At 40.7% G+C, this 25,181-nt stretch overlaps 1 protein-coding gene across 1 annotated transcript in view; it reads right to left on the bottom strand.

Moving 5' to 3' along the window:
• Positions 1-400: 400 nt before the first annotated feature.
• The window catches only part of TXK (TXK tyrosine kinase), a 71,513-nt gene continuing 46,732 nt past the window's right edge, over positions 401-25,181 (bottom strand). The window contains exons 9-15 of the mRNA XM_025921536.2: positions 23,442-23,516; positions 20,378-20,549; positions 13,986-14,202; positions 11,349-11,413; positions 8,762-8,880; positions 7,092-7,249; positions 401-4,339 (exon numbers count right to left, since the gene is read on the bottom strand). Of these exons, the coding sequence (XP_025777321.2) occupies positions 4,271-4,339; positions 7,092-7,249; positions 8,762-8,880; positions 11,349-11,413; positions 13,986-14,202; positions 20,378-20,549; positions 23,442-23,516 (875 nt within the window). The 3' untranslated portion in view covers positions 401-4,270. The remainder of the gene's footprint in view (positions 4,340-7,091; positions 7,250-8,761; positions 8,881-11,348; positions 11,414-13,985; positions 14,203-20,377; positions 20,550-23,441; positions 23,517-25,181) is intronic.

The following is a 25,181-nucleotide window of genomic DNA, read 5'->3' as shown; positions in this document are numbered from 1 at the left end:
TCGGCTGTGCACGGGGCATCCTGCTATGCTGACCACAAAGAGTAGGGGGCTGAGATTACTGCAGCTCAACAAACAAAAGTTAAGAGGAGACGTCCTTGCCCATACAAATCCTTTCGCCGTTGTAATGAGAAAGACAACTCCAAATACCATTGAGGGTGTGAAGCGACTAGAACGTTCATACACAGTGGCTGGTTGTGTCCTTGGTAATGTCCATTTAGAACGCTGTTTGGCACTATTTCCAAAAGCTGAACGTACACATACTTGTTGCTCCTGCAACTCCACCCTTAGGCATCCACAGAATAGATACACATACATATTTTCACCGTAAGACACGTAGGATAATGTTCATAGCAGCACCGACCCTAAGAGCCAAACTGGAAACAACCCAAAAGTCCATCAAGAGTAGAACAAATAATCAGCAGTATAATTATACAGTGGGGGACTATACAGAAATACGAATTGATGAAACACAACTACACACAACATGGATGGGCCAAATGAACATATCGAGTGGAAGAAGCCAGGCACAAGAGAGTACATATCATAGGATTCCATTTACATAAAATTCCGAAAAGCCCATACCAATCCACGGTGTTGGAAATCAGGATATTGATTACTGTTGGATTAATGACTCGAATAGGGAATGAGAATGGATTCTGAAATTCTGGAATGTACCATTTCTTCATCTGAGGGCTAGTTACACGGATATATTCACTTTATGAAAACTAAGCTATGTACACATGACTTGTGTACCTTATGTACGTGAACAAGGTGTTAACAGCAGACCTGTACCCTTTTTATCCCGGACCTAGATCTGTCTGGATTTTAGGTTTGCGTTCTCCCAGCAGTTGGATGGTAAATGAATGGCACAGTGCCTTCAATATGTCCCAAGATACATTTGGAATGTTGGGTCCCAGGGCCAGACATATGTTTTGTATGCTGTGAAAATCTCTGCTCTGTGAGAAAGCACGTGGGCTGGGAAACCTGAGAATTGTAGGCCTACATGACAGATGGGAAACCGAGATAGAACCTTCTTTGCCTAAGGACAAACTCCACACGCCATGGCCTTATCACCAGCAATCGTACACACTCTCTAGGTGGGTGAGGAGGGACCCAAGCATCTATGCACACAGGCAGTTGATAGGCCCCCCCTTGAAACAGAAGGGCTGTGGGGCACCTGGGTGGCTCAGTCGGTTAAGCATCATGATCTCACTGTTCAGGAGTTCAAGCCCCACGTCGGGCTCTGTGCTGACAGCTCAGAGCCTGGAGCCTGCTTCGGATTCTGTGTCTCCCTCTCTCTCTGCCCCTCCCCTGCTCATGCTCCGAGTGTCTCTCTCTCTCTCTCTCTCTCTCAAAAATAAATAAGCTTAAAAAAAGAACAAAAGAAACAGAAGGGCTGTGCATGCTCTTCCCTGCCCTTAATCCAGCTTAAAAACTGAGCAAACATAGTGCTGAATGAAATGCTATCGGGTTGTGTGAGTTTGATTGTGGGTGGAGCATGTTACCCACACAATAGTACAACCATGTATTGTACTTCAGTAAAAAGTTTACTAAAGAAAAAAAAAAGCCCTTTGGCTACTCTTGCCCAATGAGTATTTACACTGAACATATTTTGTGCTTGGCCTGCAGATTCTGTCTGTTTCAGAGCTTCCCTCGCTCCTTTGAGCTCCTGTCTTTTCTTGTTTAGGGCTCTCATCCGTGACCAAGCCCTAACCTGCCTGTTCATTTGTTATGCAGAGTTGTTTATTGCGCTGTCTCACCCCAAACTAAGCTATCCACAGAGAACTCCTCACAAGAACAAATACTAGCATTGTTTACAAAATGGGGTTCCCTTCTAAGAGAAGTTCTGTGACTTCTTTAAAGAAATTTTTTCTTTTTTTTTTAAGAAATTTTTTCTTTTGCTAGACAAAGAACGATGAATCACTAAAAATATTCCAAATTCAGGGCAGCTGGGTGGCTCAGTTGGTTAAGCCTCCAACTTTGGCTCAGGTCATGATCTCATGGTTGGAGAGTTCCAGGCCCACATTGGGCTCTTTGCTGCCAGCTCGGAGCCTGGAGCCTGCTTCGGATTCTGTGTCTCCCTCTCTGCCTGCCCCTCCCCTGCTCACCCACTGTCTCTCTCTTTCTCAAAAGTGAATAAACATTAAAAACAAAAAGACATTCCAAATTCACCCATTATCTGGCACCTCAGTTACATACATACTATCTCCAGTTACTTCTGTTTCTTAGTATCTCATGCTCTGATGAAGTGTTAAAACAAAAGGAATAGAGCTTGCCTACCACCAGCCAATGATTGCTCATAGGGGAGCTGGTGGCTGCCATCACACCTCCAGGAAGGACTCCTCTCTGGACTCACTCCCGCTCTGAACTCCGTCTCCCTGCATCGCAGTGATTGTGACGGCGGGATGCCCTGTGGTCAATCCTAACTCTTCAGCATTTGGATGTCCTGTTCTGTTGCCATAACATTAACCTTCTCCCCGGCCTTGGCTTTTGCTGGTTTGAGAGTCTCATGCCCTCTTGCATGTAACTTCTGCGTATCTTATTTGACCTAAGATCTCAGTAGTGGGAACCCTGTCTCGCCTCCCATATCATGAGGAAAAAGGGTCTGATAGTCTCAGAAACACCACAGGATCTCATACAAGTATTTCCAAGACCACCACTTGAATTATCAAAGTTGGCCATTCTCGCGTCGGATGCTCAGCATTTCAGTGCACTGACCAAGTACCACTAATACTCAAATACATCATTCTTGGAACAGGGAAATAGGACTTAAAAGTCACAGCTGCTGCCACACGGCAACTTACAATCTACTGGGAATCCTAACGCAGAACCACGACGCAGGGTAGGGCGGTATCAGACGACAGACTCCCAGCACGAAACCTCACGATGACAACACGTGTGCCTTCTGCCACACCCTTCTTCCTACGCTAATTCTGAAATGCTCGCAATGATCAAGACACATTTCCAGTCATTCCTACAAACAGCGCCCAAGGAATTAAGATTTAATTATGACCGTGGTTATTTTTATCTTGAATCCAAAACCCCGGGCTTCAGAAATAATGGAGTTGGAGGTGACGTTTGGCTCTCTTGTGTTTGCCTCCTCTTGTTCTTATGAGAAAAGCAAGCCGTCTTCTAGAGAGGTACTGGCGGAATTTCCTATGACAAAATGAGGCTTCTTATAGAAGCCCTATAAATACAGAGAACAAACGGATGGTTGCTGGAGAGAGGGGGTGGGGGTGGGAGACACAGGCTTCCAGTTGTAGAATCAATAAGTCACAGGAATAAAAGGCGGAGCATATGAAATATTGTCAGTGATATAGTAATAACAATGTATGGGGACAGATGGCAGCCGCACTTGTGCTGAGCACAGCATAACATACAGAGACATTGAATCACTATGCTGTCTACCTGAAACGAATATAATGTTATGTGTCAACTATACACAAAAAAAATTGTTTGAGAATTTAACTCAGAAAAGATGTGAAATCTTCAAAATGTGTCACTTTTCTTTACCCAACTGTGCAATAAGCATTCTTTGACACTGTAGGGAAAAGAAAAGAAAATAGATCCATTACCCGTTTTAAAAGGAGGCTTCTTAAGTCGTCCAGTTTCACATGGACAAAGCGTGAAACTGCAGAATTCAAATTCAAGTTCTCAACTGACCCTGACAATGGATATTACTGGAAACAGAAATTCCACTGGGACCTGTTCAAAGAACTTTGCCTTCACAGTGTTTAAAACTGGAATACAAGAAACTGTCTCCAAAATAATCAGGTATGTGCAAAACCAAGTCCTTAAATAACATAGGGGAGATTATAAAAGACAGTTTAAGAATGTTCACATTCATGTGTCTTGTAAAGGTGCATCTTCCACAAAGGTCCGTCCAGCTCAAAAGGGTTGAATTCTGCAGGGGAGGCTCCTTTATTCCATGAGTTGGCAGAGTTTTTCACCCTCAGGGGCTCCCAGGGCTCTTCTCAGGAAGAGCAGCCACTATGAAGACCGCTATGGAGCATTTTCCCCCTCTTCACATGGGACACAGAGAACAACACAGAAAAATGAGAGTCGGAAAGTCCCTTTCAAAGACATCCCTGTAGAAAATATGACTGTCAGAGTATTTTTAAATTTTAAAGTTTGAAAAGCCTGTGATCTTTGCACTGTTTCCAAAAGTCAGCAACTCTAAAGGAAGGTGTTCATCATCAGTGACCCCGAACAGGATTTCCTTTTGTGATAATTTTGCAAGATGATCCTCTGGGTTGGCGTCCCATTTGTGTCACCAGGTCTCCGCAATCTCTGTGAGAACCTGCAGCAACTCAGTGAACGTCGGGCGGCCTTTGGGTTTCTGGAAAAGGGAAATAAAGATGGTCAGCTCAGCCTAGAATTCACTCAGATACTGGCTCTGGAACGGGCTGGCAGGGACCTGCATCTAGGCTGGTTCTCCACGAATGGAAGAGAACGACACCTTGGCTGATGCAAAGGACAAGACTGGTAGTTGAATGAAGCATGAGTGTGAAAATATAAGAGTAGAGGGCTGCAAAAATAAAATAGCCTGAGCTGCCGACACCAGCCACAGGTGGCTATTTAAATTTAAATTAATTAAAATTAAATATATTTTGGAATTCAATTCTCAGTCACACTAGCCACTTTCCAATTTTTCAAGAGCCAGGCGTGGGTACCATATTGGAGAGGGCAGACATAACACATTTCCACCATCACAGAAAGTCCCACTGGACAGCACTGCCCTAGAGATCTTTTCGGGTGACATGATGTGCACGGGGTAAAAAAAAAAAAAGGGCTGGGAGAGAATGGGCATCCAGAGTACCAGGCTATCGCACTCTGCCCCGATTATTTACTACATTTGGTCCCCTGTAGAAGGAAAGATTTCAGTCAGAAAGCACAAGCCATGTTTTCATAAAGGACTTTGCAGGTCCTGGGGCACAGACTGTGCAGTCTTAAGGCTCAGTCAACAAAATCCACGGTCATGGAGACAAGGTCTGGAACATTTTTCCTATTTCACCAGGGGATGTGGTTTGGCTTTGGCTCCACGAGGGTAGAAAAGATGACACTGTTGGCATCTTTGAAATCCATGGGAAACAGAACTACTCACGGTAGCCACATTCTCACAAAGATCGCTGGCAACTGGGTTCATGGGGAGCCCCCACTCTTAGTGGTTTATAAACACATGGCATCGATAAAAAGGATCAAGCAGAAGGATACGTAAGCACATGTTCAAGTCCTCCTGGAGATTCCAGGAATAATTTGTGGAGTTTTTTGAGGAGGCTGACGTTCTGCAGGTAGTAGAGCCTATGAAACAGTTATGTGTGTGTCAGTGTGTGTGTATCAGTACTAACATAATCATATCTGAATTTAAAGGGACCTAAGCACTTAGGACCTAAGCACTTAAATTTGAATTTAAAGGGACCTAAGGTCGTATTTAGACCACCTTAAAGAGATGTGGGTAAATCACCTTTTGCAAACAAGTAAATCAGCATAACTAAAAACGTTGTTTTAATCAATGTTCTGACTACAGTTTGAAACTGACATCACTTACGGGGTCCTCCTGCCAGCCTCGGATTTACTCTCCTTTTTCCTCTCCATCGATAAATAAAATCTCAATAAGAGTTATATTTTATGCCATGTACCTGTATATTGTTCCACATACGATATAGGTTTCTGAGCTATTTACATTGTTATTGCAGAGAAGCTCTTAAGACAGCCATTGGCTACTAATAGCTCATTTAACATTTTCCGATGTTTTTCAAGATTCCTTGCAGAGCAGCTCATCATATGCATAATATTTTCATACATCAAGGATCTTTATAAAACTAATACATCTCTGGAATGTGAACAACATCACTCTTGACATACTGAGTTTTTCAGTCATCATGGTTTCTCAGCCAGGAGAAAACTCCTCATTTAGCTGCGGTTTTTCTTGACTAACACTGTCAGCTGGAGACAGAAAGCTGTCAAAAATCACAGAGGAGTCTGATGTGAAGGAGAGAGGTGTGTTGAGTCTGTGCCCAGAAAAGATAGGATACGCCTGGCTTTATTTTTAAGCTCGGCATTTCAAGAAAAAGAAAACCTGGACCCCCACGCCCCCAGAGAGAATTTCCTGACTCGAAGTTTCTGACACACTTTCTGTCTTGATTCCTATTCTGGCTTAATCTATCAGGAGTCTTGAGTGCCCAAAAAAGAGCTGAAACCCATTAGCCTGGGGAAAACAAGACAAATTGCAGGAGACTGAAGTAAATAAAAACACCCTCCTTCTCTTTCAATGTGGAAATTTACCAAACCTGATTCTACTCTCAGTTTCCACCCACCAGTTCTTAAAGGAGTAAAACACCTCATCGCTTAAGTTCTAGCAGCACCAAGAGTTTCTGCAGCAGCCAATCTGAGAAAAATAAGACTTGAAAAATGCACTGAATTCTCCAGAGGAAAGGCTGTTGCTAAAAACAAAATGGACTTGGGGCCCCTGGGTGGCTTAGTTGGTTAAGCGTCTGACTTCAGCTCAGGTCATGATCTTGCAGTTCGTGGGTTCGAGTCCTGTGTCAGGCTCTGTACTGACAGCTCAGAGCCTGGAGCCTGCTTCAAGTTCTGTTTCTCCCTCTCTCTGCCCTTCCCTCACTCATGCTCTGTCTCTCTCAAAAATAAATAAACATTAAAAAATAATAATAATAATAATAAATAAAAACAAAATAGACTAACGACCTTATGGTGGCAGTTTCACATAGAAATAGTACTCCTGGGGGTGCCTGGGTGGCTCAGTCGGTTAAGCGTCCGACTTCAGCTCAGGTCATGGTCTCGTGGCCCCGCATCGGGCTCTGTGCTGACAGTTCGGATTCTGTGTCCCCCTCTGTCTCTCTGCCCCTCTCCTGCTCGTGTGCTCTCTATTGCTCTCTCTCAAAAAGTACAGAAACGTTACAAATTTTTTTAATTAAAAAAAAAAGAAATAGTACTTCTGGCTCTTAAGGATCATTATCAGGAAACAACCCCTCTTCCTGCCATGCTGGAGTCCTCAGGTAACGCTTGTGACACTCAGGTCTGTTCTCAGATGCCGGGAATGCCAACTTCGTAGGAAAGCAGGGGACACTCACCTCATGCCAGCAGCTGTACATGACTTCATATATGGACATTGGTGCCAGTTGAGGACGGTACAGCCTGAAGCCTTTAGAAATGGCTTCCACAACTTGCAAATTTGACTTATTTTCAAAAGGCATTTTTCCTTCTGTAAAAACTTCCCACATCAAAACTCCTACACATAAAATGCACGTAAACAAGAGGTTACTTGAAACGGCAAGAACTGTTTCCAACCACAAGGCCTCCTTTCCCTCTTCTAGCCTCTGAATTATAATCATCCAGAATGAGAACGGTTCTGTCTAGGAATCAGACTATGTGTACTGGAGTTTTTGAACAGGCCTCTCATCTGAAAACATTCCAAGTAAAAACAATGCCTTTCTTTCCCGTTGGTCTTGACTTGCCTCCCTAATGAAAGCCAAGTGCTGCCAGCACTTTTGTTTCTAAGTATGCTCATGTCTTCACACCCTGAAATCAACATTCTGCCATTCCCTCTGCCATTCCATGGAAAATGACAGAATTGTGGGAGCCTCTGCTGCCTGCTAAGGCCAAGAGTTTCCCGACCAGTAGATGGCACATGTACCCCTCTTCCCACTAAAAGATGAGGCTGCTGGGTAGGGTGGAATATCTAGCAAGGGCTTGGTACCTAAGCAGATATTCTATAATCACTGATTGATTGATTGATTGATCAGTGAAACTCCTTCAATGCTCTCATCTGGACTTCATTTAATTATTCACTTATTCTAAGAATATGTATTATGCATTGATTAGAGGCCAGGAGTCTGCTAGAGCCAGAAGATTCTAAGAACGAGACCAGTCCGTGTGCTCAAGAAGCTCCCTGTCCAGTGGGAAGTAGAGACAAGTGGTCAGGTAAAGCTCAGAAATTCTAACTATTCTGCAGCCACTTGATGAGGTCCTTGTGTTTCTATCCATGAATCTCACAACTTAACTGCTCTCCCGTAGAACTTAAAATGTCACCTGCCAAGACGACCACAAGTCAGTCAACAGCTAAAGAGATCAATGATACAAGCTTAACCTTATGTGGACAATAACATTCACACCCTTCTGAGGGTTCAGATGTCTTTCCAAACCCAAGAAGCTATCGGGAGAGGTCTGGGCTAAAGAGAATAGCTTATTGCACATTTATTGCCACTTCTTGAAAACCAACTTGAAGCACAAACTCTACTGGACACGGTCTACGGTGTCTCCTCCTCAGTGAAGAACGTTACACAATATAAATTCCAGTTGACAGTTCCCAAGGAGGCCAACATCTAAATTCCACCAAGTTTGAAGGTAATGGAATAAATGAGGTGGAGTTGCTTCGTAGTCAGACAATGAATTGTATGAATTACACTCAAAATTCAGTGACACCTTAAGATTCCTTTTCCTTGCAAGTCTGTGTGGTGTAGAAAAGTTGGCTGAGTTTGTTTTCTAGATCAGTAGACTCTTTGTTATAGTTTTACAGCAAGTGCTCAATGGGAAAGGAAAAGATCCAAAAGTAGACTTCTGTAAGAAGGTGCATGACACAAGTTGCCAAAGACAGCCTGGATGTGTTTAGAACACCTAAGATAGAAGCACAGTTGCAAAAAGACCTTTTTCAAATGCCACATCATATTAAAAACTCAAACCTTAAAAAAGACTGGCCTTGTATTAAATCAGCCACCATCAAATGAATATCAAATTTACTCACCAAACGACCAGACGTCAGATTTGCTGCTGTACTTGTTGAAGTGGAAAACTTCAGGAGGGGACCACTTGATGGGGAACTTGGCCCCAGAAGAACTGATATACTCGTCATCCAAAACGTACCTAAGGTTATTAGATCCAAAGGTTATTAGATCCAAAACACCTTGTGCTAAATACCTCCAAGTTCAGTTTAGTTCAACCCCCCTTAGTCTACTTCAAGTTCTAAAAGAGAAAGCATTTCACCCCAGAAATGTTCTGCATACCTTCTCTTGTTTACCAAAGTGGGAAAGTATCCTATACAGTGATTCCTCACCAAACCAAGCCTCAATTCTGTTTATTTTATTTGGGTTTCAGAAAACCAGAGCAATTCTTCAAAATCGATTGGAATTGGTAACCCACTGACCACCTTAGTTACGACAAACTCTTAATTCTGCAAAGGAGCATGCTGATGCTCTAATAACCAAAGCTATAAAATGAAAAGTAACAAATAGGGGCGCCTAGGTGACTCAGTTGGCTAAGTGTCCGACTTCAGCTCAGGTCATGATCTCATGGTTTCTGGGTTTGAGCCCCGCATCCGGCTCTGTGCTGACAGCTCAGAGCCTGAAGCCTGCTTCAGATTCTGTGTCTCCCTCTCTCTCTTTGCCCCTCCTCTGCTCACACTCTGTTTCTCTCTCTCTCTCAAAAAGTAAACAAACATTAAAAAAATAATAAATAAATGTATATATATGGCAAATAACAAATTCAAGGTTAGGTGCCTTATTTTCTTTCCTCATGCATAGATGTTTTGTGAGGCAGAGGAAGGGGAAAATAAAAATATTGAATATAATACATTTGTTGTAAAAAATTGCCAGTGCGTTAAAATGGCCCTATATGAAATCAATAATAACTACCACCTCCTTTTAAAAACTACAAAAATATTAAACTTCTCTCTTTTTTGAGAATTGTAGGCAGGAGCATCCAAGTATGGGAACGTGGAGAGAAGAGATGATAACTAAGTCGTGCTGTGTAGCCCCTGGAGTGGGCAGCATAGTATTTTTGAATTATTTATTACTGCTTCCTCACACTCTCTTTTTTTTCCCCACATACGCTACTTCAGCCCACCTTTAAGTGCTTTCTTGAGCCAGAGGTCATTCCACTAAGGGAAAGAGTGGGTAATAGAAAACAAAAGGGAAAGAGCCATTTTTCATAGCTTTGGAGTTTCAAAGTTCTAAACATTCTGGAGAAGGAGAAGGACTGAGTTGTTAACAAAATATTTGGGAGAATGGCCCATAAATAAGAGTGACATCTCACCACCACCACCCATCCCTCCAGAAAAAGACCCCTGCAGCTGGGAGGTGGGAGACAATAAAGGGAAAGGGAAGGCGTATTAGACATTAGGGGGCGGCAGAGACAGGGTCCTGTACTCTTACCCTACAAGGGCTGCCTCGATCACATTGCATGAGAAAAAGGCCCCACTTCCCACAATAGGTTGGTGGGATTCAAGAGCAAAACAGAGCCTGGGCCTCTTCCCCAGGTCAAGCCCCAGGAAAAGCAAAAAGATTCCGGAAAATAAAGAGCTGTGGATGTGCTTAGGTAAATACGGCCTTGGATAGATAGCTCCAGGGGTTTTTCTAATCATGGCGAATTCCAGTATGACAGCATCTTGCAGACAAAAATTTGGGATGAATCGACAGCCACCTGTGCAGATGTTCAGCCAAGGACAAAGCAGGAGGACAGTGCCTGCAAGGACACCAGTGCCAATGGATAACAAGGGCAGACATGTCCTCTCTAATATGTGGCCCCATGAAACACACAGAATTTGAATTTGACCTTGGAATCAGAGAGAAATCCTGAAGTCACAGGAATTAAGTTTTTAGCAACCTGAAGGAAAGGGGGCTCAAAATATAAATTGCATTGAGTTGTAGAAAATAAGGTTAGATTTTCTACACTTGAGTCGCAGTCTTAAAGTCAGCTACTACATTGGATAATAGAAATACATGATGGGGGTGCCTGGGTGGCTCAATGGGTTAAGCACCTGGCTCTTGATTTCGGCGCAGGTCATGATCTCAGAGTTCATGAGTTCAAGCCCCACATCAGGCTCTGTGCTGACAGTGCAGAGCCTGCTTGGGATTCTCTCTCTCCCTCTGTTCTCTCTCTCTTCCTCTTTCTCTCTGTCCCTCCCCTGCTGTCTCTCTGGAAAAATAAATAAACTAACAACAACAACAAAAAGAAATGCATGATGATGACACAGAAAAATCAGAGCTAAACAAATTTATTCTTTTTTTCTTTCAGAAATATACATATATCAGAAAAGCTTTTTTTAACCTTTTTATGATGATGAGTAGATTGAGAAATATTATAAATTTTAAGATATGCCTGAAAATAACCTGAAAAAATATCAAAATAGTCCAAAATATCCATTTAACTCACAGCTAAAATTGGTTTATGTCCTAAAATTCAAAGCAGGGCAACAGGCCTAACAACCACATCAATACTTTCCTCACAGGAAAAAAAAATGCTATTAACATTTTCAGTTTGTCAGTAGACAGATATAAGATTCCCTCTTATGAGTAAACAAACAAACAAACAAAAAATATATATATATCACGTACCTCGTCATTCCAAAGTCTGATATTTTTACTATACTTGCAGCACTGACCAAACAATTCCTTGCTGCCTATAAAAAGAAGAAAGGAATCCAAGTTTGAAGATAGTTTTTTCTTTCAAGAGTTTCTACTCTCCTTTTTCTTAGTTTATTTGGACCCCCACACTACTTTCCTGTATGAGCAGCCATTTTATTTTTATGGTGACACCTGTCAATGCCACATATGACTCAATATCTGCCCTTACATGATGGATTTTAATGATGCTTCAAAGAAATAACAAAAAGAAAAAGAAAAAGAAATTTTAATACTTTTTCTTCTAAAAGTTTTTAATCATTCGCAAGAAGTATCTTTGATAAATGGGAAGACTAAATCAAAGAGATGTTAAACTATGAATCCTGGCATTAAAATTAATGTGTATTTTTAAATAATGCAGAGACAATGTATTTGATGCCAAAATAATCCATTTTCAGAGAGCTTAGTCAAAGAAAATCACTGATTTGGTATTTAGCCTCATGTAAATCAGTCACTGTTTGATCTTTTTTTTTTCTCTTCTAAGCTCATATGTGGGTCAGCTAGTCCAAAAACAAAGGCAAGGAACTAAAAATGGCAAGCTAGGAGGAGTCAATTTGGAAGAGTTTCACAAATACCAGCAAGGATCTCAAAGCCAAACCACAAGGCAAGCCCTTGACAGGGAAAAGACTCCTGGTTAACTGATACATTTTAACTGGCATGAAGGTAAGTGGAATAGAACACAAAAGAAAGCAATCGAGGAAGAAACCAAGGATAGGAGGACCTGAGAGAAGCCACTTTGGAACAAACAGAGTGACTGAGTTTTGAATTCTAATCCCCGTCAGAAAAGACCAACCTGCAGAGACTAGGAAAGTAAGCTAGGTGGAATTCATGCCATATCCATCCATTCCAAAATTTGCTCGATAGCTACTACGTACTGAAGATGGGGAAATGCACCATGAGGGATACAGAATGATAATGTAGCTCTGGAATAGCAATAGTTAGCATTGCTGAGCTCGCTCTATGCCAGGAGCAGGTGTAAGGGCTTACACATATTAATGCATGTAATTCCCCCAACAAGCCCATAGGAGGAAGCTGCTATAATTAATACCACTGTACTAGTTAATGAGTTTGCCCAACCTCACACAGCTAGTAAGAAACAAAGGTGAGATATTAACCCAGGCAGTCTAGCTCTAGAGCACTGGTTGTGAATCTTGGCTACGCACTGAGCTCACCAGGGAAATTTTCAAAAAATATTTATGGCTAGATTCTACCCCCAGAGAGTCTGATTTAATTGGTCTGGGGCATGGCCTGGGTATCCTGATGTTTTAGAAGTTCCCAGGTGATTCTAAGGCACAGCTAAATCTGAGAAAACTGCTCTGTAATCTGTGTTCTCATCACACAGCTCGGAAGTCTAGGCATTGATATCAGGGAATTTAGAGTCTAATAGTTGTATAAACAATGTGAACAATTAACTATTATAGGAAGTGGTAAATATTAAATGCCATGAGAATGCTTCGTCACCTGTAAGTCTAGCAATAAGTGTGCTAGGCCAATGAAATTATGCCTCCTTTCTCTCCCCAGAATGCTCTAGCCTGAATGATAGATAATAAAGTCCCCCTGGTCACGGGAGGAAGTACAGGGTGACCCCCTTGGTGATGATACCAGTGACATCTCACAGATTCTCAAGTTCTCGTTGGGGTTAATTTTTGGACTTAGAAATGAGACATGGAAAGGCAGAGAAGGATTAGTGTGAACATCATGAATAAATATGGAGTGGATACAAAATGTTTTTCCAGGCAAGGTAGCCAGGCAGGAAAGCAGAGCCATTAGCATTTGGGGCAAGACAAGCTTTAATTTTTTGTTTGCTTGTTTTTTTAGGACATAATGTTCCGAGTATCACAGAACAGAATGATTTGGCATTTCTCGTCCTCCTCAGTCGTGCCAGCAATGCCACTGCGATACTGTGACAACCAAAGCACCTCCACATGGGGGCAGTTTCATCCCTGGCTGTTCTCCAGTGCCCGGCCGCAGGCCTGGCATATACTGCCATTCAATCTGTATTTGATCATTGGTTGAAAGGAAGAAAGTGGAAGCAATGGAAGAAGACAGGGAAGGCGACAGGAAAGAAAAGTAAATTCGCTTTGGTTGGTTGGTCAGTGTGGTAGTTCATTAGTTCCAGGCATATTTAGAGTAACACCTTACTTGGCTGCAGCATTAATGAGTAATTAAAAAGAAAGCCACATGTCCCAGAGAATTACATGAATAGGAAAGCGTTTAGAAATGAAGCCAAAGGTATTTTATTGAAAATATTCAAAGTCCTTGGGGTGCCTGGGTGGCTCAGTTGGTTAAGCATCCAACTTTTGATTTCGGGCTCAGGTCATGATCTCAGGGTTCATGGGTTCAAGCCCCGCAGGGCTCTTTGTGCTGACAGTGCAGGAGCTACTTGGGATTCTCTCTCTCCCTCTCTCTCTCTCTCTGCCCCCCCCACCAATGTTCTCTCTCTCTCTCTATCAAAATAAATAAATACATATTTAAAGATAAATAAGTAAAATTAAATATTGAAAGTCCTCAAGTGTCCTGATCTTCCGAAAGGCAACACGTAAAACATCAGCGAGTTTGCGGGGTACTTACTAAATCCCGATGAATAAAGCGGCTCCTCTCCAGATACTCCATTCCCTCACAGACATCCTGGCACATGCTCAGCAGCATTTCCTTCCGCAGCGCTCCCCTCCTCTCTCGGAGATAGCTCAGCAGGCAGCCGTTCTCCATGAACTCCGTCACGATGTAGAGGGGCTTCTGCTGAACGCACACTCCGTACAGCTGGACCAGCCTTGAGTGTGATAATTTCCTGATGAGGAAGAGCACACACGCGCCCGTGAGCGGATTCGTGTCGGCGATTCGAAGCGCTTAGGCTCAGTTAGTGAAATGTACCAACTCTGCATCATTGTCAACAACGAGATACGCGAAAAACCCAGCCCCAGAGAACGTGGAAGTTTCCTTTCCACCGTGCGCGCTGGATAAGTGGGGTCAAGAGTTCAAGCGGTACTTCCCAAGTCCCTACAGAATATTACGTGCTCCCATATCGTTTTTTTTCTGCTTTCCATCCTGTAAGTCCCTTGCCTCCTCGTTGCTACTTTTCCTTGCTCAGGTCTTCGCAAGAGTTCCTGTTCCTGAGGTTTCAACTTTTCTAACTGCGGCTGATCAGGCAAAATTTCCATACAGACAGAAGGGAGGAAACAGTGATTGATGCATAAGAAAGAAAGGAAGAAAGGCTCCTGAGATCCAGATTATGAATCCAAACGCTTTGGGACGCAGCGAAGGCAGTCCTGAGAGGAAAATACATTGCAATCCAGGCCTATCTCAAGAAACAAGAAAAATCCCAAATACAAAATCTAACAGCACACCTAAAGGAAATAGAAGCAGAACAGCAAAGGCAGCCTAAACCCAGCAGAAGAAGAGAAATAATAAAGATCAGAGCAGAAATAAACAATATAGAATCTAAAAAAACTGTAGAGCAGATCAACGAAACCAAGAGTTGGTTTTTTGAAAAAATAAACAAAATTGACAAACCTCTAGCCAGGCTTCTCAAAAAGAAAAGGGAGATGACCCAAATAGATAAAATCATGAATGAAAATGGAATTATTACAACCAATCCCTCAGAGATACAAACAATTATCAGGGAATACTATGAAAAATTATATGCCAACAAATTGGACAACCTGGAAGAAATGGACAAATTCCTGAACACCCACACTCTTCCAAAACTCAATCAGGAGGAAATAGAAAGCTTGAACAGACCCATAACCAGCGAAGAAATTGAATCGGTTATCAAAAATCTCCCAACAAATAAGAGTCCAGGACCAGATGGCTTCCCAGGGGAGTTCTACCAGACGTTTAAAGCAGAGATAATACCTATCCTTCTCAAGCTATTCCAAGAAATAGAAAGGGAAGGAAAACTTCCAGACTCATTCTATGAAGCCAGTATTACTTTGATTCCTAAACCAGACAGAGACCCAGTAAAAAAAGAGAACTACAGGCCAATATCCCTGATGAATATGGATGCAAAAATTCTCAATAAGATACTAGCAAATCGAATTCAACGGCATATAAAAAGAATTATTCACCATGATCAAGTGGGATTCATTCCTGGGATGCAGGGCTGGTTCAACATTCGCAAATCAATCAACGTGATACATCACATTAACAAAAAAAAAGAGAAGAACCATATGATCCTGTCAATCGATGCAGAAAAGGCCTTTGACAAAATCCAGCACCCTTTCTTAATAAAAACCCTTGAGAAAGTCGGGATAGAAGGAACATACTTAAAGATCATAAAAGCCATTTATGAAAAGCCCACAGCTAACATCATCCTCAACGGGGAAAAACTGAGAGCTTTTTCCCTGAGATCAGGAACACGACAGGGATGCCCACTCTCACCGCTGTTGTTTAACATAGTGCTGGAAGTTCTAGCATCAGCAATCAGACAACAAAAGGAAATCAAAGGCATCAAAATTGGCAAAGATGAAGTCAAGCTTTCGCTTTTTGCAGATGACATGATATTATACATGGAAAATCCGACAGACTCCACCAAAAGTCTGCTAGAACTGATACATGAATTCAGCAAAGTTGCAGGATACAAAATCAATGTACAGAAATCAGTTGCATTCTTATACACTAACAATGAAGCAACAGAAAGACAAGTAAAGAAACTGATCCCATTCAAAATTGCACCAAGAAGCATAAAATACCTAGGAATAAATCTAACCAAAGATGTAAAGGATCTGTATGCTGAAAACTATAGAAAGCTTATGAAGGTAATTGAAGAAGATTTAAAGAAATGGAAAGACATTCCCTGCTCGTGGATTGGAAGAATAAATATTGTCAAAATGTCAATACTACCCAAAGCTATCTACACATTCAATGCAATCCCAATCAAAATTGCACCAGCATTCTTCTCAAAACTAGAACAAGCAATCCTAAAATTCATATGGAACCACAAAAGGCCCCGAATAGCCAAAGTAATTTTGAAGAAGAAGACCAGGAGGCAGGAGGCATCACAATCCCAGACTTTAGCCTCTACTACAAAGCTGTCATCATCAAGACAGCATGGTATTGGCACAAAAACAGACACATAGACCAATGGAATAGAATAGAAACCCCAGAACTAGACCCACAAACGTATGGCCAACTAATCTTTGACAAAGCAGGAAAGAACATCCAATGGAAAAAAGACAGTCTCTTTAACAAATGGTGCTGGGAGAACTGGACAGCAACATGCAGAAGGTTGAAACTAGACCACTTTCTCACACCATTCACAAAAATAAACTCAAAATGGATAAAGGACCTGAATGTGAGACAGGAAACCATCCAAACCTTAGAGGAGAAAGCAGGAAAAGACCTCTCTGACCTCAGCCGTAGCAATCTCTTACTCGACACATCCCCAAAGGCAAGAGAATTAAAAGCAAAAGTGAATTACTGGGACCTTATGAAGATAAAAAGCTTCTGCACAGCAAAGGAAACAACCAACAAAACTAAAAGGCAACCAACGGAATGGGAAAAGATATTTGCAAATGACATATCGGACAAAGGGCTAGTATCCAAAATCTATAAAGAGCTCACCAAACTCCACACCCGAAAAGCAAATAACCCAGTGAAGAAATGGGCAGAAAACATGAATAGACACTTCTCTAAAGAAGACATCCGGATGGCCAACAGGCACATGAAAAGATGTTCAGCGTCGCTCCTTATCAGGGAAATACAAATCAAAACCACACTCAGGTATCACCTCACGCCAGTCAGAGTGGCCAAAATGAACAAATCAGGAGACTATAGATGCTGGAGAGGATGTGGAGAAACAGGAACCCTCTTGCACTGTTGGTGGGAATGCAAATGGGTGCAGCCGCTCTGGAAAGCAGTGTGGAGGTTCCTCAGAAAATTAAAAATAGACCTACCCTATGACCCAGCAATAGCACTGCTAGGAATTTATCCAAGGGACACAGGAGTACTGATGCATAGGGGCACTTGTACCCCAATGTTCATAGCAGCACTCTCAACAATAGCCAAATTATGGAAAGAGCCTAAATGTCCATCAACTGATGAATGGATAAAGAAATTGTGGTTTATATACACTATGGAATACTACGTGGCAATGAGAAAAAATGAAATATGGCCTTTTGTAGCAACGTGGATGGAACTGGAGAGTGTGATGCTAAGTGAAATAAGCCATACATAGAAAGACAGATACCATATGGTTTCACTCTTATGTGGATCCTGAGAAACTTAACAGGAACCCATGGGGGAGGGGAAGGAAAAAAAAAAAAAAAGAGGTTAGAGGGGGAGAGAGCCAAAGCATAAGAGACTGTTGAGAACTGAGAACAAACTAAGGGTTGATGGGGGGTGGGAGGGAGGAGAGGGTGGGTGATGGGTATTGAGGAGGGCACCTTTTGGGATGAGCACTGGGTGTTGTATGGAAACCAATTTGACAATAAATTTCATATATAAATAAAAAAAAATAAAGTGCTCATTATGCATTTAAAAAAAAAAAAAAAGAAAGAAAGGAAGAAAGGAAGGAAGGAAGGAAGGAAGGAAGAAAGAAAGAAAGGGGAGGAAAGAAGGAAAGAAGGAAGGAAGGAAGGAAGGAAGGAAGGAAGGAAGGAAAGAAGGAAAGAAAGAAAAGGAAGAAGGGAAAGAAAGAAAAAGAGAAAGAAAGAAAGAAAGAAAGAAAGAGAAAATAAAATGATAAAGAATAAAGGCATTTAAAAAAAAAGAAAATTTCAAACAAAGTTGGAGACTGAAAAATACCTACCAACATGAAACCCTTCTCTGTATTCAGCAATCCAATCACCACACACACACACACACACACACACACCCTTGAAAGTTACCTATTAAAATACATACAGATAAAATAAAATACAGAATTCTTTAGTTATCTAAACTTCAAAAGTTTACTGTTTCTTCTGGAGTATGTAGCATTCAATCATGGAAAATAATGTTCAAGTTAATGTTTATAATTTTAGAAGATGTGTAACAAGCCAATTTCTCTGTCACTCAGAAATAACTTGAAATGTTACCTCTTTTCATTTATAAAGGTAAAATAAAATCAATGACTCGGGAGGATTATTTACCTTAAAATAATGTATGTGAGTGATTAATTGACATCTTACCATATAAGTAGCATGCAAAAACACTTCCAGTCAGTAGAAAAAAGGCATTCAGAGAATCTATACATGATTTTCATCTGTAGATATGTATCTTAAATACGTATATTTTGTCTGATTTATCTTTCTAATTCATAAAGCGTACTTTCAGTTAAGGGATGCAATTTACATGTATGCAGAATAATGGCGGGAAAGTCGTTCTTAAAATGGAATATTGACTTGCCATGAGAAAACCACCACACTGATACCCACATACAAACATCTGAGAATTGAAACATTACACTATGTTTGTTTAGCAAGATCACTGGAGCAGCGACAAATACATTGATGAACTAACACAGGTGATATAGTAGAAAGCCAATCAAACATGGCAGAGGAGACATCCTGGAGGAGGTGACATTTAAACTACACACTTACAAAAAGGAGGTACTACTGTATTACCAAGATGTGTATGCTTCACAGATAGAGTTCAATGCGTGTCAGTATATACTTTTTTAAAGACTGTATTTGCAACAGGATGTTAGAAGGAAATTTTTCTGCCTCACTTTAAAAACATCAGGAAAAAACAGACTGTTCAAACCCAACAGTACATTATGTTCACCTGAACTGACTTAAAAATAAGCCCTTAGCTTCATTCCTGCCTCTGTAAACTTCCTGGAGCTATCGTTATTTCCCCCACTCCATGGATCTTCCACTGTCTTCAAAACATCTTCCCCAACAACCTTAACCCCGAATGCCCAGTAGGGCTTGAACCTTTCAAGAATCCTCTCAACGTGACATTGGACATCTCTAATTCTTACATTTCCTAGGAATTCCAGTATAGGCTTCGACTTCCCCTGAACCACATGTCTCCCAGTCTTTCTTTTCTTATCACACCTATCTAATCAACACAGAGGAATACAATGTTTTGTCTCTCCTTTAGATACAGGAAAACTAGGGTCTGATGCCAATGGTATCAGGGAACACATTCCAGACAGATAACTGCCTGGGGTAATCTAGGGGCACGAAATCATCTTTTGGGAAGCTGCTATGACTGGAAAATGTGTTTAATATAACTTCTCCTGAAATTAATTTTACTATAAGTGGATGGGAAGAATGTTTCGATAGGACACTTGGGGTATGGGTTGAGAGCTCCAAGAGGCAGCATTGCTCTGTCTTTAAAGGAGAATGGGTCCAGTTATCCATTCTGGTTTCTTTGTTTGTTTGCTTGCTTTCCATTGAGGTCTGCAAGTTTAGAACAGAACGCAATTGCTTTGGGGAACAGAATCGAGGTGACACCATCTGGGGTTTTCATTTTTCACCACAATGCTACTCCCCATTGTTGAACAAATACTTTCTTTATACCAAATTATCGGCTTGTCCTGATCCAACCCAGATTACAGATGTAAGACACATATTCAACTCAGTCAAAATGCTGATCTGAGAAATCACAGAAGTCAGGAACAGTGTCCAGGGGGCCACAAAGAGTCACTTCTGTTAGAGCTCAGGATTCTTAAATTCTCTGAAAGCAAATACTTTACCCTTATATTACCATTTAGACAAAATCAACATTTTTGCTTCCGGGAAAAGCAAAAAAGAAAGTCCTGTAAAGACTTGTCACTTTCATGGATTATCTCACTTAATTCACATGTTGATGCAGTAACGAAGGTATTGTTATCCCCATTTTACAGGTGAAGAAACTGAGGCTCGGAAAGGTGAAATCACTCACTCAGGTCACACAGAGATCAAATAATTTGCTCAGGTCACACAACTAGCTTGGACAGAGTTGTGACACAAATCCAGGTGTAACTGCTCCAAACTCCGTGTTCTTTCCATAACACCAGAATGTTGCATGAAATTGATTTGGGTGTTGCTTGTACTTACGTCATCACTTTAGCCTCTTCAATGAAGTCTTCTTCAGACATGGAGCCTTCGCTGATGGCCTTGATAGCTACCTGGATGTGTGCTCGCCATTGCCCTAAATGGACCACCCCAAACTGACCGCTTCCAATCTCCTTCACAAACGCCAACTCAGCGGGATCTATCTCCCACTTTTCTAGAAAAGTAAAACATCCATGTTACAAGTAGGGGAAATTTTTAGAGCTGGAAAAGATTTAGGAATTATCTAGACCTATTCTATTCTTTTACAAAGAGGTTAAAAATGTTATAAATGAGTGGAACAGAACAGTAACCATTTTTAATACCCTCACTGTGGTTTTCATGTGTAATTCCAGAATTCAAGCTTAAAGATATAAACTTGACTTACTTAAAGAGGAATTATGGATATCAAAACATACGTTCTCTTTCCAGAGGGACACAGGATGAAATGCAATGCTTTGCCTTTCTAAAACAAACCTACCAAAACTACACCTGGGCCCTAAAATATGTATGTCCCCATCTGGTTTTGTCCTGTTGAGTAAACTTGTGAGGCACATAACATTTGGTCCCCCCCCAGTCCCCCCCCTTTTCACCTCATTCTGTTGTTCCTCTGCCCACTCCCACCCCCAAAGGGCTTTTCTGCCTTGGTGTTTTCTCCTTAGGAAAAAGTCTAACAAATTCATCTAATAAATAAGGCCAATGTTTAGGATTCTAACTCACATGTATCTATGTTTGAAGTGAAATTTGTGGTATGGTATATTTGACTTCCATAGAAGTAAATGAAGAAAAAAGAACTGTTTTTAAATTAACCCACTTACGGGTGATGGGCATTGAGGAGGGCACTTGTTGGGATGAGCACTGGGTGTTGTATGTAAGCCAATTTGACAATAAATTATATTTAAAAAAATAAATAAAAATAAAAATAATCTCAAAAAAATAAAAAAATAAAGTGAAGAAAACACACACACACACACAAATTTCGTTATCAATTAACAAAAAATAAAAATAAAATAACCCTCTTGACAATCTGTTTTAGTATCTCCTTTTATATTGCAACACCGCCATCTGCTGGAACTTTAGAATAATGCAGTTTAAAGAGTTGTAAAGGCCAACTTTGCAAAGTGCTCTCCCTCCGGATAGCAGGTGTTTTAAAAGTAACATGAGAAAAAAAAATTTTTTTAATAAATAAATAAAAGCAACATGGGAGAATATATTTATGACCTTGATATTGGCAAGAATTTATTCAACATAATATAACCATAAAGGAAAATATTGACAAATTACACTTCATAAAAATTCTATCAAATACACCCCATTAAGAGAGTGAAAAGGAATGGGGCACCTGGGTGGCTCAGTCGGTTGAGCATCCAACTTCAGCTCAGGTCATGATCTCTCAGTTCCTGAGTTCAAGCCCTGCATTGAGCTCTGTGCTGACAGCTCAGAGCCTGGAGCCGACTTCGGATTCTGTGTCTCCCTCTCTCTCTCTGCCCCTGCCCCTCTCTCTCTTAAAAATAAATAAGTATTTTAAAAATTTTTAAAAAAGAGAGTGAAAAGAAAAGCCACATATTGGGAGAAGATATTTCTAAAATGTGTAACCAGTAAGGAATTCGTATTCAGAATATGAAAAAAAATCAGAAAAAGGCAGATAATTATATTTCTAACAGTTAAAAAACTTGAATAGAGTATTCTCTCACAAAAGGGTATACCCAAATGGCCACTAAATTGATCAAAATAATTAGTCCTCAGGGAAATGCAAATTTAAGCCACAATGAGATACGATTACTACACATGCCAGATTGGGTAACGTGAAAACCAAAGAAAACAATCCACAGGAATGACTAAACATTAGCAAGGGCAAAGGTGTGGAGCACCTGGAACTCCCATACGCTATTGATTGAAGTGTAGTTTGGTATAAGCTGTTTGGAAAACTAACTAAATCTGAATGGGTACACGCTCTATGACCCAGTATTTCCACTCTTAAGTATATATCCAACATTGGTGGAGCTTACATGACTACTGAACCTCATCAAAAGAATGTTCGTAATGATATCATTTATGTGGTAAAAATTGGTTACAAGCCAAATGGTCATCTAAAGAAGGATGGGTAAATCCACTGTGGTATAGTCACGCAATGTCATACCACACCACCACGGAGATGAGCCAACCACACCCAACACCATGGGTGAAGAGGAAGAAACCAGACACAATACACGGTATTGTGTATTACTGTGTATGGTGTCTTATTCCATTTAGATAAAGTAATCAAAACAGGCAAAGCTAAGTGAGCTATAGAGTTATGAGTTGTGCACTGTTCTATATGTTAAAAAAATTTTGAGAAGTTTATTTTTTAAAAATTAAAACTTAATGCTTAACTTAAATAAATTGCTAATGGCACAGAACTTTTATTATGTACATTGCATTTAGGGACAGAGAATAACCTAGGCATCCCTAATACCCTGAAATCACTCTCCCATCCCAATTAAAATAGAGACCCTGGGTCCTGGTTACCCGTTACGTGATATAATTATCTTACCGGCTTCTCAGTACATTCTGATTCACACTAATGAGAGGAATGTAAGGGAACAAAGGGTCACCAAATTACAAAACAGAATTCTTTGGCTCTTATTTATTCTCAACAGATTTGCAAATACTCATTTGCTAGAAAATGGTTCGAATCAAACTTTCTACAAGTTCTATTTTTAAAAGGGGAAGAGGAGACATTTAGCAGGTCTTTTTAGCAGGTTCTCTTGGGGAGCAGTCATTTCCCAGCCACGCTTGTACCCAGAGAGCAATAACTCGAACACCCAAATAAAAAGAATTCTAATGTACCAAAAGAGCGCCTGCTAATGTACAGTGAAATTTGAAGTAAAATCGAAATGGTTCTTGCCAAAGTTCAAGTTGCTCTTAGGAGATGCATATACTTCACTATCTCAGAAGGAGGATTCCAACTTTGAGAAGAAACCTATCTAGGTATCTCAGAAAAGCTAAGAATTTAAAGAACGCCGAGGGAACTTGGGGGAGATTCTTTCCCAGATTTGAGGCGGCACTTGAGTCCACGTGCATACATTACCATAGCTGAAACCCGCTGTGGCTGGCAAACAGCTGCCCATCAGTCCAACCGGGTAGCGGAGACGGGTCATGAGACCTGGGGAGGAAGAGGAATCAGTATTTCAAGTCTAGTTACTAATATAAAAGTAAAAAAGAAAGCCAATATAGTAGAAGACAGTGCCATTCTTCAAATAAATTAGGCCAAAATAAAAAAAAAACAGTATTTTACATCGATCTGTTTATTTTCCCCATTTTCATAAAATAATATTTGGACACACATTATACATGATATACCAGAGCTACATCATTATCATTCTGGTGAACACCTTTGCAAAAACCTCCAAATTTGTATTTGAAAGCATATATGCACCCAATGTTTCACAGAAAAGTGAATGTTTTGCTATAAGCTTTTTACACTCAATATGTCGTTGATATTTATTAATAACTATAAACAGAGCTTAAAGTTATTTCTAAAATTTCACTATTGTAAAAGACGCTGTATGTTTTGAACATAAATTTTTATGTACCTCTCAAATTATCGTCTTAGAATAAATTCCTGAAAATGTGACTTCTTGATCAAAGCATGTATAAAAAAAAAATGCACTAATTCATTCAACTACCAGTAGTATTGAAGTGGACCCATTTCCCAACCCTACTTTTCAAGAATTGTTTTTTTTCTAAAAAAAAAAATGGTAGAGTAAATGAGACTTCTTTTGATTGGGTCCGTATGTAGTATTCTGTATCATCAATTTCATTTAGTTCAACAAGCATTAATTATTTACTTCTTTAACTAATATTTCTTTGGGGCCTGCTTTGCACCAAGCATTAACTAACTGGTAGGAGACAGCAGTGACTAAGACAGTGATGTTCTTTGCTCCCACAGAGCCTACATTGTAGTGGGGGAAGAGAAAATAAACAAATGCATGCACGCACAAGAGAAAGCAGAAGATGAGTACACGCAGAGTACCTGCAACAGAGGTTCTATCGAATGGGTGCTCAGGGAAGGCCCTTCCGACAAGATGGCAGCTATGCTGACATTCATTGACAAGGAACCATCTTACAAAGATTAGGAGGAAAAACATTCCAGGCAGATGGAACAGCACGTGCAAAAGCTAAAAGAAACAAACTTGGCCAGTATAAGAACAGAAAGAAGCATCACTCAGTGCCTACTGTGTGCAAGACACTCTTCTAGGTCGATCTCAAAGACAGACGGTAGCTAGATTTATTGTGGTGATCACTTTGTTATTTATACAAATGTTCAATCACTATGTTACATAATCAAATATACTATTGTATGGCAACCACACTTCAATAAAACAAGCTTTCTAATGACTGAGAAGAAAGAGAAGGAGGAGAAGGAGGAGGAAAGGGAGGAGGAGGAGGACGAGAAAGAGCTATCTATCAAGGAGAATGCAAGCATCTCTTGAGACTCCTATGTTTCCAGCCCCTGTAACGGACAGAATGATGACAGCATCATCTGAGACAGACAACAGGAAGGGGAGCAGGTTTGGAGGGAAAGCAGTGATTAAGATGGCGAATTCCATCTCATCACTGAAGTTCAGGGCCTGTGGGATTGCAAGTACCTAGGACTACCAGGCAGAAGAATTCTGCCAAGGGAAATGTCTAGGGCGAGAAGAGAAGTGATTGGGGACAGATCCCTGCAGACACCAATGTTTAAAGAAGAGTAGAATTAAGACTCATTGGGAAGACCTATAAGGAATATCTGAGTTCAAGAACAAGAAAGCGCAGGGTCAAAGTATCT

This window comes from Puma concolor, chromosome B1 (genome assembly GCF_028749965.1).
Source record: "Puma concolor isolate L17-30 chromosome B1, mPumCon1.1.hap2, whole genome shotgun sequence".
In the NCBI taxonomy this organism is placed as follows: Eukaryota; Metazoa; Chordata; class Mammalia; order Carnivora; family Felidae; genus Puma; species Puma concolor.
This window is presented reverse-complemented; position numbering and strand designations above follow the sequence as displayed.